At 39.9% G+C, this 16646-nt stretch overlaps 1 protein-coding gene across 3 annotated transcripts in view; it reads left to right on the forward strand.

Moving 5' to 3' along the window:
• The window catches only part of abl1 (ABL proto-oncogene 1, non-receptor tyrosine kinase), a 79938-nt gene that overhangs the window by 51845 nt on the left and 11447 nt on the right, over nucleotides 1-16646 (forward strand). For all 3 annotated transcript variants that reach the window (XM_062959031.1, XM_062959030.1, XM_062959032.1), the window contains exons 5-7: nucleotides 3601-3685; nucleotides 5750-5927; nucleotides 13269-13453. In XM_062959031.1, coding sequence (XP_062815101.1) covers nucleotides 3601-3685; nucleotides 5750-5927; nucleotides 13269-13453 — 448 coding nt within the window. The remainder of the gene's footprint in view (nucleotides 1-3600; nucleotides 3686-5749; nucleotides 5928-13268; nucleotides 13454-16646) is intronic.

Here is a 16646-nt window from a genome sequence, read left to right on the forward strand (position 1 = left end):
ATACAGTAATTTTTAAAAAGCCACTCAAGGCATAACATCCTCTGCGGTTGCCAAAGCAGAATTAAAACACCATCAGTTCCAATCCAATCAATGAGTTCATTACATTGGAGATAGTTGCTGGAAGCAATGGCATTATCATCAGGCTTTAATGGGAGATTTGTCTTGGTTGCTGATGGCTGTGATTCATTTCTGATTCATCTGGAAGCCCAGGGAGAAGGGAGCCAGTCCTTTGCCCTTTCTGTCCACTGTGCAGGAAAACCCACCCAGCACTTGCTCCATTTCTTGGCCCAAAACGCCAGAGACGTGATTGCATCTAGCAGGCCGAACATCCTGCAAACGTTCCCTCTGGGCTCTGAGGTTGAGACCTTGCCCTGCTGCCCTGGGCCTTGCGCAAGGGAGGCCGAAGACCAGTCGGTCTGAAATGTCTTCCTGCCCAGTGGGTTTGCAAAGAGATGATGGTTACTGTCACACTCCGTCTGTTCTGCTGAATATGTTCCTGGAGGAGTGTCAAAGACACACAAGCGTTTTAGGGGATGTATGGAGTTGGCGAAGGGATTGGAAACCTCAGACTAGATTCCAGAGCAGGGGTCCGCAAACTTTTTAAGCGGAGGGCCGATTCAGACTGTTGCGGGGCTGGACTAAAATGAAATAGTCCAAAATTAAGATTGTTGTTGTTGTGTGCCTTCAAGTCGTTTCAGACTTACGTCAACCCGGTCCAAAGTTTAGGACAGAGGCCAGGTCAATGACCTTGGAGGGCCTTAGTTTGGGGAACCCTGATCTAGATGATCTCATAAGACCATAGGTAAGGAAAGGGACCTCCAAAGATCATCTAGACGGCCATCAGAAGACCATAGGTAAGGAAAGGGACCTCCAAAGATCATCTAGATGGCCATCAGAAGACCATAGGTAAGGAAAGGGACCCTCAAAGACCATCTCGATGGTTTCATAAGACCATAGGTGAGGAAAGGGACCCTCAAAGACCATCTCGATGGTTTCATAAGACCATAGGTAAGGAAAGGGACCCTCAAAGACCATCTCGATGGTTTCATAAGACCATAGGTGAGGAAAGGGGCCCTCAAAGACCATCTCGATGGTTTCATAAGACCATAGGTAAGGAAAGGGGCCCTCAAAGACCATCTCGATGGTTTCATAAGACCATAGGTGAGGAAAGGGACCCTCAAAGACCATCTCGATGGTTTCATAAGACCATAGGTAAGGAAAGGGGCCCTCAAAGACCATCTCGATGGTTTCATAAGACCATAGGTAAGGAAAGGGGCCCTCAAAGACCATCTCGATGGTTTCATAAGACCATAGGTAAGGAAAGGGGCCCTCAAAGACCATCTCGATGGTTTCATAAGACCATAGGTAAGGAAAGGGACCCTCAAAGACCATCTCGATGGTTTCATAAGACCATAGGTGAGGAAAGGGGCCCTCAAAGACCATCTCGATGGTTTCATAAGACCATAGGTAAGGAAAGGGGCCCTCAAAGACCATCTCGATGGTTTCATAAGACCATAGGTGAGGAAAGGGACCCTCAAAGACCATCTCGATGGTTTCATAAGACCATAGGTAAGGAAAGGGGCCCTCAAAGACCATCTCGATGGTTTCATAAGACCATAGGTAAGGAAAGGGGCCCTCAAAGACCATCTCGATGGTTTCATAAGACCATAGGTGAGGAAAGGGGCCCTCAAAGACCATCTCGATGGTTTCATAAGACCATAGGTAAGGAAAGGGGCCCTCAAAGACCATCTCGATGGTTTCATAAGACCATAGGTGAGGAAAGGGACCCTCAAAGACCATCTCGATGGTTTCATAAGACCATAGGTAAGGAAAGGGGCCCTCAAAGACCATCTCGATGGTTTCATAAGACCATAGGTGAGGAAAGGGACCCGCAAAGACCATCTCGATGGTTTCATAAGACCATAGGTAAGGAAAGGGACCCTCAAAGACCATCATGATGGTTTCATAAGACCATAGGTAAGGAAAGGGGCCCTCAAAGACCATCTCGATGGTTTCATAAGACCATAGGTAAGGAAAGGGGCCCTCAAAGACCATCTCGATGGTTTCATAAGACCATAGGTAAGGAAAGGGGCCCTCAAAGACCATCTCGATGGTTTCATAAGACCATAGGTAAGGAAAGGGAGCCTCAAAGACCATCTCGAGGATTTCATAAGACCATAGGTAAGGAAAGGGACCCTCAAAGACCATCTCGATGGTTTCATAAGACCATAGGTAAGGAAAGGGAGCCTCAAAGACCATCTCGATGATTTCATAAGACCATAGGTAAGGAAAGGGACCCTCAAAGACCATCTCGATGGTTTCATAAGACCATAGGTAAGGAAAGGGGCCCTCAAAGACCATCTCGATGATTTCATAAGACCATAGGTAAGGAAAGGGAGCCTCAAAGACCATCTCGATGATTTCATAAGACCATAGGTAAGGAAAGGGACCCTCAAAGACCATCTCGATGGTTTCATAAGACCATAGGTAAGGAAAGGGGCCCTCAAAGACCATCTCGATGGTTTCATAAGACCATAGGTAAGGAAAGGGGCCCTCAAAGACCATCTCGATGGTTTCATAAGACCATAGGTAAGGAAAGGGAGCCTCAAAGACCATCTCGAGGATTTCATAAGACCATAGGTAAGGAAAGGGACCCTCAAAGACCATCTCGATGGTTTCATAAGACCATAGGTAAGGAAAGGGAGCCTCAAAGACCATCTCGATGATTTCATAAGACCATAGGTAAGGAAAGGGACCCTCAAAGACCATCTCGATGATTTCATAAGACCATAGGTAAGGAAAGGGAGCCTCAAAGACCATCTCGATGATTTCATAAGACCATAGGTAAGGAAAGGGAGCCTCAAAGACCATCTCGAGGATTTCATAAGACCATAGGTAAGGAAAGGGAGCCTCAAAGACCATCTCGATGATTTCATAAGACCATAGGTAAGGAAAGGGGCCCTCAAAGACCATCTCGATGATTTCATAAGACCATAGGTAAGGAAAGGGAGCCTCAAAGACCATCTCGATGATTTCATAAGACCATAGGTAAGGAAAGGGAGCCTCAAAGACCATCTCGATGGTTTCATAAGACCATAGGTAAGGAAAGGGGCCCTCAAAGACCATCTCGATGATTTCATAAGACCATAGGTAAGGAAAGGGACCCTCAAAGACCATCTCGATGGTTTCATAAGACCATAGGTAAGGAAAGGGGCCCTCAAAGACCATCTAGATGGGGTATATGAATCTCTGAGAATGCCTGCCATAGATATGGGATAAAATACTCCTAGAACATGGCTATACAGCCCGGAAAACACACAACACCCCTGTGATTCCAGCCATGAAAGCCTTCGACAACACAATAATAATAATAATAATAATAATAATAATAATAATAACCTCACAACCTCTGAGGATGCCTGCCATAGATGTGGGTGCAACGTCAGGAGAGAATGCTTCTGGAACATGGCCAGACAGCCCAGAAAACACACAGCAACCCTATGATTCTGGCCATGAAAGCCTTCGACAACACATATCAGCATCTCCTCCCTGTGTTTGAGACCTTTCTCTGATTCCCGCTTTTGCCTCTTCTTTTTTCAGGAGGACACAATGGAAGTGGAAGAGTTCTTGAAAGAGGCGGCCGTCATGAAGGAGATCAAGCACCCGAACTTGGTGCAATTACTGGGTAAATGACAGACTTACAAGCCGGGTGTCTTGAACCAACGCCCTGCGTAGCGATAGGGATGTTAAGAAGCAGATAAGCTACTTAGCATTGCATGGGAACATCTTCATTCTGTGGCAGAAGCCTGCCATTTCTAAAAAGTAGAGCAGATTTTTAATGGACTCATCTAACTTGTATTTAATGCCTGAAAGGCTTAAGGCGGAAACATCTCTAAGTAGTTTTCAGGGGAAACTTTATTTCGCCTTCTCTTGACCTAGCCCTAAGCCAAAACAGGCCCAAAACACTGCAAAACAAGCTTCTCTAGCAACAGTTCTTTTAACTCAGGGGTCCCCAAACTAAGGCCCGGGGGTCTTTTGCCTGGCCCCCGCCCTCAGTTTTATAATATAATATTTTTATATCAGTTTTAATAATATACTATATTGTATGTACGTTTAATATTGATAATAATATTATCATGTTACACAATATAATACTAATAATAATACCATATAATAATATTAATTATATGTTATATATTGCATATAATATTACAGTATAGTGGTATAGTTCAATATGATGATATTAATGCTAGTAATATATATTGTATATACGTATAATATTGATAATAATATTATCATGTTACACAATATAATACTAATAATAATACCATATAATAATATTAATTATATGTTATATATTGCATATAATATTACAGTATAGTGGTATAGTTCAATATGATGATATTAATGCTAGTAATATATATTGTATATACGTATAATATTGATAATAATATTATCATACAATATAATACTAATAATAATACCATAGAATAATATTAATTATATGTTATACATTACATATAATTTTACAGTATAGTGGTATAGTTCAATATGATGATATATAATGCTTATAATATAATATATTGTATATACGTATAATATTGATAATAATATTATCATACAATATAATACTAATAATAATACCATATAATTATATTAATTATATGTTATACATTACATATAATTTTACAGTATAGTGATATAGTTTAATATGATGATATATAATGCTAATAATATAATATATTTTATATACGTATAATATTGATAATAATATTATCATACAATATAATACTAATAATAATACCATATAATAATATTAATTATATGTTATACATTACATATAATATTACAGTATAGTGATATAGTTCAATATGATGATATATAATGCTAATAATATAATATATTGTATATGCGTATAATATTGATAATAATATTATCATGTTACACAATATAATACTAATAATAATACCATATAATAATATTAATTATATGTTATACATTACATATAATATTACAGTATAGTGATATAGTTCAATATGATGATATATAATGCTAATAATATAATATATTGTATATGCGTATAATATTGATAATAATATTATCATGTTACACAATATAATACTAATAATAATACCATATAATGGTATTAATTATATGTTATACATTACATATAATATTACAGTATAATGGTATAGTTCAATATGATGATATATAATGCTAATATATAAATAAGACATTTGCAGTTTGCATAGGTTTTTTTTCTTTCAAATTTATTTATTTATTTGCTACATTTATATCCCGCCCTTCTCAGAGCGGCTTACAAATTAAATTTACATACAATATTATATTATTAGCATAGTACAATACTGGTAATAAATTACTATATTGTAGTGTATCAATATATTGTAATATTATTAGTAATATTACATGTAAAATAAAAAATATAATTAATATTATTATATTGTATTACTGTATTAGTATTATATCGTATTACAATATAATATTATGAATATTATATATATATATATATATACAATATAATTATTATATATTATTGTAAATTATATATTTTGTGTTTGTGTGTGTGTATATATATATATATATGCATACATGTATTATCATACAAATTATAATTCGGCCCCTCAACAGTCTGAAGGATTGTGGACTGGTCCTCTGCGTTAAAAGTTTGAGGACCCCTGTTTTAACTGGAGCAACAGCAATGTGTTTTTTTACACTGATTCTTCCACAGGTGTGTGTACACGGGAGCCTCCGTTTTATATCATCACGGAGTTCATGACATACGGAAACTTGTTGGACTACCTCCGGGACTGCAACCGGCAGGAGGTGAATGCCGTCGTCCTGCTGTACATGGCAACCCAGATCTCCTCGGCCATGGAGTACCTGGAGAAGAAGAACTTCATCCACAGGTGAGAGAAAGAGAGCAGCTCCATCCCACCTTGTTCCCACAATTTTACCAGACCAGGATTTTCTGTTGTCATCCATTGCGTTGTACAGGTGCTTCATGGAGAATTCTGTCTTGTGTCTAAACTCTTGGGAGAAGTAGTCTGAATAGCCTAATGCACTTGAAGCAGAAGCTGGTTTGGATAGCTCACAACCTCTTTGCAAACAAACTGCTACTGTTAATATACAAGGGTTGAATAAAAAGTAATGCCTCCACCTTGGTAACTCCTCAACAGATGGCTGTACTGGTCTGCAGCAGGTCCTGGCTTGTTCAGTAGACTCTCCTCTGCAGTTCCATTTGGTGGGAAGCCTTAACATTGAACGGTTGTGTTGTTAATGTGCGAAGTATGGAACCCTGCGTAGACGGAGAAGCCTTAGCATTGAACGGTTGGGTTGTTAAAGGGCGAAGTAGGGAACCCTGCGCAGATGGGAAAGCCTTATCATTGAACAGTTGTGTTGTTAGTGCGAAGTATGGAACCCTGTGCAGACGCAGAAGCCTTAGCATTGGACAGTTGTGTTGTTAAAGGGCGAAGTATGGAACCCTGCGCAGACGGGGAAGCCTTAGCATTGGACGGTTGTGTTGTTAAAGTGCGAAGTATGGAACCCTGCGCAGACGGGGAAGCCTTAGCATTGGACGGTTGTGTTGTTAAAGGGCGAAGTATGGAACCCTGCCCAGACGGAGAAGCCTTAGCATTGAACGGTTGTGTTGTTAAAGGGCGAAGTAGGGAACCCTGCGCAGACGGGGAAGCCTTAGCATTGGACGGTTGTGTTGTTAAAGGGCGAAGTATGGAACCCTGCCCAGACGGAGAAGCCTTAGCATTGGACGGTTGTGTTGTTAAAGGGCGAAGTAGGGAACCCTGCGCAGACGGAGAAGCCTTAGCATTGGACAGTTGTGTTGTTAAAGGGCGAAGTAGGGAACCCTGCGCAGACGGGGAAGCCTTAGCATTGGACAGTTGTGTTGTTAAAGGGCGAAGTAGGGAACCCTGCGCAGACGGGGAAGCCTTAGCATTGGACGGTTGTGTTGTTAAAGGGCGAAGTATGGAACCCTGCACAGACGGAGAAGCCTTAGCATTGAACGGTTGTGTTGTTAAAGGGCGAAGTATGGAACCCTGCGCAGACGGAGAAGCCTTAGCATTGAACGGTTGTGTTGTTAAAGGGCGAAGTAGGGAACCCTGCGCAGACGGAGAAGCCTTAGCATTGAACGGTTGGGTTGTTAAAGGGCGAAGTATGGAACCCTGTGCAGACGGGGAAGCCTTAGCATTGGACGGTTGTGTTGTTAAAGGGCGAAGTATGGAACCCTGTGCAGACGGGTTCTTTAACAACACAACCTTTCAATGCTAAGGCTTCCCCGTCTGCGCAGGGTTCCATACTTGGCACTTTAACAACACAACCGTCCAATGCTAAGGCTTCCCCGTCTGCGCAGGGTTCCATGCTTCGCGCTTTAACAACACAACCGTCCAATGCTAAGGCTTCCTGCGCATGGTTTGTGCCCCTGACCATCCCACTTGGATTTTCTATGGTCGGGTTGAGTCAAGGTGAGGCCTCAGTCTTCACTCCTCTATAGTTTTACAATAAGAACTCGTGATGAAACCTTCTTTCCTAATCACGGCAGCTCTTTGTACAAATGGCTCTCCCCGTTGCCTCTCCAGGAGCCCACAAATCACCTATAATGACACCTTTCTACTCAAATCATCAGCTCTACTAGATTCTCAGCGAGGAAAAAACCCCTGCAACTTTCTTTCTCTTCCTTTTCTTCCCCTCTTTTGTGATTCTTCTCCCTGCCATTGTCTGAACGGCGTTCCTCTGCCTCCTCCATTAAGCGTCTTTGCGAGTCCCGCTGTCTGGAGGATTTTGACCTTTAAGTTTGCGGCAATTACGGTTAGTGCTTTGCATTCTTTGTCTGCGGAATTGGCCTCTGAGCAATGGCCGCATTGGACGATTTGATCAACTTTTTTCCCTGCGTTCTCTGCGTGTCAACGGCTTGGCTCGCTGACGTGAAGGATGTCAAAACTGATAAAATGCTGCCCTTGGACTTGACGGGCATGTATTGGAGGGCTCGGAGCACTTTCCAAGATGCTTTAAACATTACACATTGCAAATCGAGCTTAAATGTGAACATGTAAAATCATGGAATCTTGGAAAAGGTCCCAGTGCTCTGAATAAAAGATAATGATGACAATGATGATTGAATCATAACCATAGCATTCAACAACAAAATCACAACACAGAACTACAGCATTTATCCAGCCTCCTCTTCAAGGCTGGCAGTTTTACCAGCAAGTGGTCAAATTCAGTCAAAGAATAACAACAACAATAATAATGATATTTATTACCTAATAATTATTACCTAATTATTGGGGCCCCTGGTGGCGCATTGTGTTAAAGCGCTGAGCTGCTGAACTTGCGGACCAAAACATTGCAGGGATTTCATTGGGATCTATTTTTATTTTGAAACTAACTGTGCCCGGCCACGTGTTGCTGTGGCTGATGGGAATGCTTTGTTGGCCAGGTGGAATAGCAGTGAATAGCCTTGCAGCTATATCCCAGTGTCATTGTGGCCGAGGGGGTTGCTAGGAGACGAAGTGGGCGGGGCCTAAAGGGGGCAGGGCCTACCCTTCTGACCAGCAACTAGGGTTGAAAACGGCTCTTCCTCGTTCTCTAATTGGGACTTTATTTTCCAGGTTTTTTGTTTGAAAGACATAGATTGGATGACCATGTCTTTTGTGGCCAAATTTGGTGTGATTTGGTCGAGTGGTTTTGTTGTTTACTCAGTCCTACAAACATACATTACATTTATATATATATAGACTAGCTGTGCCCGGCCACGCGTTGCTGTGGCTTAGTCTGGTGGTGTTGGTCAGTCTACATTAGGTTGTATTTATGTAGTAGTAGTAGTAGTAGTAGTAGTAGTATTTGAAGTCTGTTACCTTCCTCAATTTTTGTGTTGATTGATAATTGCTTGAGATCCCTGTTGTCTTTGGTTTGTTGTTAATCGTGATTTCTGATTCTGCTGAGTGCGGTTTATATCTTTATTGTGGTACAATAGTCTTTTTTTTTTGTCTGTGCAGGTATTTATTATTATTGTGAGTTTTGTGGGTCCGGATTGTGGTTTGTGGTGTGGTTGTGTTGTGACAACCGGGAGGGAAGGCTTTTGCATTGCCAAGTTTCGTATTTCTGGGGCGTTTAGTTGTGTTATTATAGTCACGATGCATTGTGAGTTTTGTGGGTCCAGATTGTTTTTTTGTGGTGTGGTTGTGTTGTTATAACCGGGAGGCAAGGCTTTTGTGTTGTATTGCCAAGTTTTGTATTTCTGGAGTGATTAGTTGTGTTGTTATAGTCATGATGTGTTGTTGTGAGTTTTGTGGGTCTGGATTGTGGTTTTGTGGTGTGGTTGTGTTGTTATAACCGGGAGGCAAGGCTTTTGCGTTGTGTTGCCAAGTTTCGTATTTCTGGGACGTTTAGTTTTGTTGTTATAGTTACTGTGCAAACAACTTTATACTTTTATATACAGTAGAGTCTCACTTATCTAACATCCACTTATCCAACGTTCAGGATTATCCAACGCATTTTTGGAGTCAATGTTTTCAATACATCGTGATATTTTGGTGCTAAATTCGTAAATACAGTCAATACTACATAACATTACTGCGTAATGAACTACTTTTTCTGTCAAATTTGTTGTTAAACATGATTTTGGTGCTTAATTTGTAAAATCATAACCTAATTTGATGTTTAATAGACTTTTCCTTGATCCCTCCTTATTATCCAACATATTCGCTTATCCAACATTCTGCCGGCCCGTTTATGTTGGATAAGCGAGACTCTACTGTATATAGATAGATTGACTCGTAGCTGCTGCATTTCCCACTCTTGTCTTATACTCGAATCAATAAGTTTCCCCAGTTTTTTGTGGTAAAATTAGGTGCCTCGGCTTACATTATGGTCGGCTTATACTCGAGTACCCTGTTTCCCTGAAAATAAGACATCCCCAGAAAATAAGACCTAGTAGAGGTTTTGCTGAATTGCTAAATATAAGGCCTCCCCTGAAAGTAAGACCTAGCAAAGTTTTAGTTTGAAAGCATGCCCAGCGCCCACCAAACAACACCAGAGCATGCAGGATTGGTAAATGTACACACCAGTTGTATATGGAAATAATGGTAGCAACAAGAAATTATTGATAGTTTGTCTGGTTATGTTGGTTTGTGATGACAACTACTGTACCATATATAATAAATGTTCATTTTTTTGTTCAACAATAAATGTGAATTCTTCATCATGGAAAAATAATACATCCCCTGAAAATAAGACCTAGCACATCTTTGGGAGCAAAAATTAATATAAGACACTGTCTTATTTTCGGGGAAACACGGTATATACGGTAACTCTTTGCCTTGCAAGCTGGTTAGGCCAAAAGAGCTCTGCTCATTTCTTCTGTCCTTTTGGGCACTTTGTTTGTCGCTTTGCTTTTCTAGGTGAGAGAAAACGCAAAGGCTCCCTTCCCGTCTTCCTTCCCATCTCGTTCTTTCCACCGCTTGCTTTTTCCTTACGACCTCTCTCTCCGTTCTCGCAGCCACCGACTAAGTGTCTTCGGGTGCCATCATCCCTCTTTCAGAGGCTTTCACGTTGCTGAATGAATCAATCAGGCAGTTTGGGGGGAGAAACAGAATGGGTGCTAATGACCCGGTGCTTCCCTTTTATCCATGGCTCCGTCGCTGCTGAGAAACGAGGTACAAGCTGGATGACAACCGTGTGACAAATTAACATGCCCTTTCGCAGGACTCGCTCTTATCGAACATGGAATTTGCTGCTGCCCCTGCTGCCTCCGCGAATAGCTTTTTTGAAGATCAGGCGCCGCCGAGAAGGAGATTCATATCTCTTGCCAGGGGCCTGCGAAGCATTGTCGTTGGATCAATTTCCAATTTAGCATGACATGGTGTTAGAAACATTGCTTTCTTCTTCTTCTCTCTCTCTCAGGCCATCCTTTTCCATATCCGTCCAGTTTGTTTACCATTGTGTTGTCAAAGGCTAGCACCCTCCTGATCCACCTTCCGAAAAGAATTAAAGACCTGGGTGTTCCGTTGTGCTTTCGAATAGACAGTCATTTGATAACCAGCTCCAAATGGGACTAATACAGTAGAGTCTCACTTATCCAACACTCGTTTATCCAACGTTCTGGATTATCCAACGCATTTTTGTAGTCAATGTTTTCAATATATCGTGATATTTTGGTGCTAAATTCGTAAATACAGTAATTACTACATAGCATTACTGTGTATTGAACTACCTTTTCTGTCAAATTTGTTGTATAACATGATGTTTTGGTGCTTAATTTGTAAAATCATAACCTAATTTGATGTTTAATAGGCTTTTCCTTAATCCCTCCTTATTATCCAACATATTTGCTTATCCAACGTTCTGCCGGCCCGTTTATGTTGGATAAGTGAGACTCTACTGTAATCTCTGTTGCACTTTATTCGGTCCTTATCTTTTGTCACATGATCATGAATTTTAGTTATCAACCTAATGTTTTTGTTTTTGGTCAAATGTCTTGTGTTGTTGTTTTCGGGCTTGTCCCTGTTGTGAGCCGCCCCGAGTCCCTTCGGGGAGATGGGGCGGGATATAAAAATAAAGTTTATTACAGTAGAGTCTCACTTATCCAACGTAATAACAGCGCTTTAACACACTATGCCATCCAAACCCAAGTTACGAAGGTGGAGGCATTACTTTTCATTCAACCCTTGTAAATTCAAACTTGCGATTCCCAGCATCTTTCCATAACCAGAACTGACTGTTCTTCTTTTGTTTTCCTGGGATTTACAGCCCGCCAAAGTAACTTTTCCAAGTTTTTCTCTCCCCTAAGGCTCCGACGGCATGAGCAATGAGTGGGCTGGTTTGCGTGAGCGCTGACGGCCTTGTCTTATTTTGCGCACCACTTGTTTCCCTGTTTCCTGCCTCTCTGTGCATTTGGCGATGGCAAAGTGTGAGCGGGCCTGTGCACGCAAGAATACCACAACTGTCATTTCCTAGCGCTTCCTTTTTAATATGCAGGTTGCCTCTCGGTGCCGTAGCGAATGGGTGATTAACCAGAGGCTCATTAGCTAAAGACAAGAAGAGAGCGGAAGACGTTCTCTGTTATATCGCTTATTCCTTCTCCCTCGAGGGATTCCCTAACCCAGGGGTCCGGAAACTTTTTAAGCGGAGGGCCGATTCACAGTCCCTCAGACTCCTGGGGGGCCGGACTAGGATGAAATAGTCCAAAATTAGGATTGTTGTTGTTGTTGTGTGCCATCAACTCATTTCAGAGTTAGGTCAACCCTAAGCCTAAAGTTTAGGACAGAGGCCAGGTCAATGACTTTGGAGGGCCTTAGTTTGGGAATCCCGATCTAGACAATCTCATAAGACCATAGGTAAGCAAAGAGACCCCCAAAGACCATTGTACATGGTCTCATAGGACCATAGGTAAGCAAAGTGACCCTCAAAGACCATCTAGACAGTCTCATAGGACCATAAGTGACCTCCCAAAGCCATCTAGATGGTCTCATAAGGCCGTAGCTAAGCAAAGAGACCTTCAAAGACCATCTAGACAATCTCATAAGACCATAGGTAAGCAAAGAGACCCCCAAAGACCATCTAGATGGTCTCATAAGACCATAGGTAAGGAAAGTGACCCTCAAAGACCATCTAGATGGTCTCATAAGACCATAGGTAAGGAAAGTGACCCTCAAAGACCATCTAGATGGTCTCATAAGACCATCTATAAGGAAAGTGACCCTCAAAGACCATCTAGATGGTCTCATAAGACCATAGGTAAGGAAAGTGACCCTCAAAGACCATCTAGATGGTCTCATAAGACCATCTATAAGGAAAGGGACCCTCAAAGGCCATCTAGGTGATCTCATCAGGCTATCAGAAGACCATAGATAAGGAAATGGATCCTCAAAGACCATCTAGACAGTCTCATAAGACCATAGGTAAGGAAACGGGCCGCCAAAGGCCAATAAGACAATCTCATAAAACCATAGGTAAAGAAAGGGACTCTCAAAGGCCATCTAGACGGTCTCCTAGGACCATAAGTGACCTCCAAAAGCCATCTAGATGGTCTCATAAGGCCGTAGCTAAGCAAAGAGACCTTCAAAGACCATCTAGATGATCTCTTAAGACCATAGGTAAGCAAAGACACCTCCAAAAACCAGGTAGACTTAGATCAACCCTAAGTCTAAAGTTGAGGGCAGGGGCCAGGTCAAGGACTTTGGAGGGCCTTAGTTTGGGGACCCCTGCCCTAACCCGTTCTCCTGCTGTCTTCCTAGGGACCTTGCTGCCCGGAATTGCCTCGTCGGGGAGAACCATCTGGTGAAGGTGGCCGATTTTGGCCTGAGCCGACTGATGACGGGCGATACCTACACAGCGCACGCCGGGGCCAAGTTCCCCATCAAGTGGACCGCCCCAGAAAGCCTCGCTTACAACAAGTTCTCCATTAAGTCGGATGTCTGGGGTAAGAGCCTCATATAGCCGAGATTAGTCCTTTAACTGGCAGCAATTGGATAAAAAAAATTATTCCTTTCCCTCTAATTAGGACTTTATTTTTCAACCTAGAGGCGTGGATGATGGGTTGTGTTGTCAAATTTCGAGGTTGGGGGGCCTGTAGTTTTGTTGTTTTGTCCGCTGCCCTGATGCCATCACTCTTTTATATATATAGATTGTATATACATATAATATTGATAATAATATTATAATGGAATACAATATTATACTACTAATAATATAATAATATTAATTATATATTATATATTAAATGTAATACTACTAATAATATTACCATATAATGATATAGTACAATATAGCAATTTAATGCTTATATTGTGCTTTGCTAATAATATATTGTATGTTCATTTGATTTGTAAGCCGCTCTGAGTCCCCTTCAGGGTGAGAAGAGCGGGATATAAATGTAGTAAGTAAGTAAATAAATAAATAAATAATATTATATTATATTATATATTAAATGTAATATTACTAATAACATTACCATATAATGATATAGTACAATGTAGTAATTTAATGCTTATATTGTGCTATGCTAATAATAATATATAGTATGTACATTTGATTTGTAAGCCGCTCTGAGTCCCCTTCGGGGTGAGAAGAGCGGGATATAAATGTAGTAAATAAATAAATAAATATATTATATATTAAATGTTATATTACTAATGATATTACCCTATAATGATATACAGTAGAGTCTCACTTATCCAAGCTAAACAGGCCGGCAGAACGTTGGATAAGCGAATATGTTGGATAATAAGGAGAGATTAAGAAAAAGCCTATTAAACATCAAAATTGGTTATGATTTTACAAATTAAGCACCAAAACATCATGTTAGACAACAAATTTGACCAAAAAAGTAGTTCAATACACAGTAATGCTATGTAGTAATTACTGTATTTACGAATTTAGCACCAAAATATCACAATATATTGAAAACATTGACTACAAATTGCGTTGGATAATCCAGAACATTGGATAAGCGAGTGGTCGATAAGTGAGACTCTACTGTAATATTGATAATAATATTATAATGGATACAATATTATACTACTAATAATATAATATAATAATATTAATTATATATTATATTTAAATGTAATATTACTAATAATATTACCCTATAATGATATAGTACAATATAGCAATTTAATGCTTATATTGTGCTTTGCTAATAATATATTGTATGTACATTTGATTTGTAAGCCGCTCTGTAAGCCTTCGGGTTGAGAAGAGCGGGATATAAATGTAGTAAACAAATAAATAAATAAATCCCAGAGAAACTTCACATATAAAAATAACATTAAAACCTCACATCAATTTAAAGTGTAACATCAATAAATTAAACCTAACGTCAATAAATTAAACCACGTGTAGTCAAACAAAATTATATATTTTTTAAAAAAACCAAACAAGCATCCACATTAGTTTACAACAGCCAACTAGAGTTTGATGACATCAATGACAGTACAATATAGCAATTTAATGCTTATATTGTGCTATGCTAATAATATATTGTATGTTTATTTGATTTGTAAGCCGCTCTGAGTCCCCTTCAGGGTGAGAAGAGTGGGATATAAATGTAGTAAATAAATAAATAAATAAATAAATAAATAAATCCCAGAGAAACCCCACATATAAAAATAACATTAAAACTTCACATCAATTTAAAGTCTAATATCAATAAATTAAACCTAACATCAATAAATTAAACTACGTGTAGTCAAACAAAATTATATTTTAAAAAATCCAAATAAGCATCCACATTAGTTTACAACAGCCAACTAGAGCAGGGGTCCCCAAACTAAGGCCCGGGGGCCGGATGCGGCCCTCCGAGGTCATTTACCTGGCCCCCGCCCTCAGTTTTATAATATAATATATTGTATATACATATAATATTGATAATAACATTATAATGTAATACAATATCACACTAATAATAATACCATATAATAATATTAATTATATATTCTATATTACATTCGTATAATATTACTAATAATATTACAGTATAGTGCTATAGTTCAATAAAGTAATATATAATGCTAATATTGTGCTATGCTAATAATATAATATATTGTATGTGCATATAATTTGTAAGCCACTCTGAGTCCCCTTTGGGGTGAGAAGGGTGTGATTACAAATGTAGTAAATAAATGCAGCAAATAAATAAATAATAAATAAATACATTTTAGACTTTGGCTCGCCCAAAGTCTGAAATGACTTGAAGGCACACAACAACAACAACAACAACAACAACAACAACCCTAATTAACTTGACTATCTCATTGGCCAGAAGCAGGAGCACGCTTCCCATTGAAATCCTGATAAATGTATGTTGGTTAAAATTGTTTTTATTTTTAAATATTGTATTGTTCTTTCATTGTTGTTGCTGTTGATGTTGTTTTTGCACTACAAATAAGTCCCCTTTGGGGTGAGAAGGGTGTGATACAAATGTAGTAAATAAATGCAGCAAATAAATAAATAATAAATAAATACATTTTAGACTTAGGCTCGCCCAAAGTCTGAAATGACTTGAAGGCACACAACAACAACAACAACAACAACAACAACCCTAATTAACTTGACTATCTCATTGGCCAGAAGCAGGAGCACACTTCCCATTGAAATCCTGATAAATGTATGTTGGTTAAAATTATTTTTATTTTTAAATATTGTATTGTTCTTTCATTGTTGTTGTTGTTTTTGCACTACAAATAAGACATGTGCAGTGTGCATCGGAATTTATTTGTATTTTTTTTTAAAATGAAAATCCGGCCCCTCAACAGTCTGAAGGATTGTGGACCGGCCCTCGGCTTAAAAAGTTTGAGGACCCCTGAACTAGAGTTTGATGACACCCTTTCAAACGTGGCTCTTGTGTAGTCGTAAAGCAAGAAACATAAAGATGATGGGCCAGAATAGGTCACATTTCTCATTTCAAGGAGGCTCCATTGCTCATTGGGCAGAGCAAAGGCCTTCGGGCAGAAAGTCCCAGGTTCAGTGGCTGTCATTTGCAGGGGAGCATTGACCCAAAAGGAGGGTCACTGACCCATTGGGGCCCAGTTCCCTCCCAGTACGCAGCCAGTGGCCCTTTGCCGCCCCGTCTGCCTGCTCCATTTAGCTCCAGATGCCGGAGATGGAGTCTT

Source organism: Anolis carolinensis, unplaced genomic scaffold, assembly GCF_035594765.1.
Source record: "Anolis carolinensis isolate JA03-04 unplaced genomic scaffold, rAnoCar3.1.pri scaffold_7, whole genome shotgun sequence".
Classification (NCBI taxonomy): domain Eukaryota; kingdom Metazoa; phylum Chordata; class Lepidosauria; order Squamata; family Dactyloidae; genus Anolis; species Anolis carolinensis.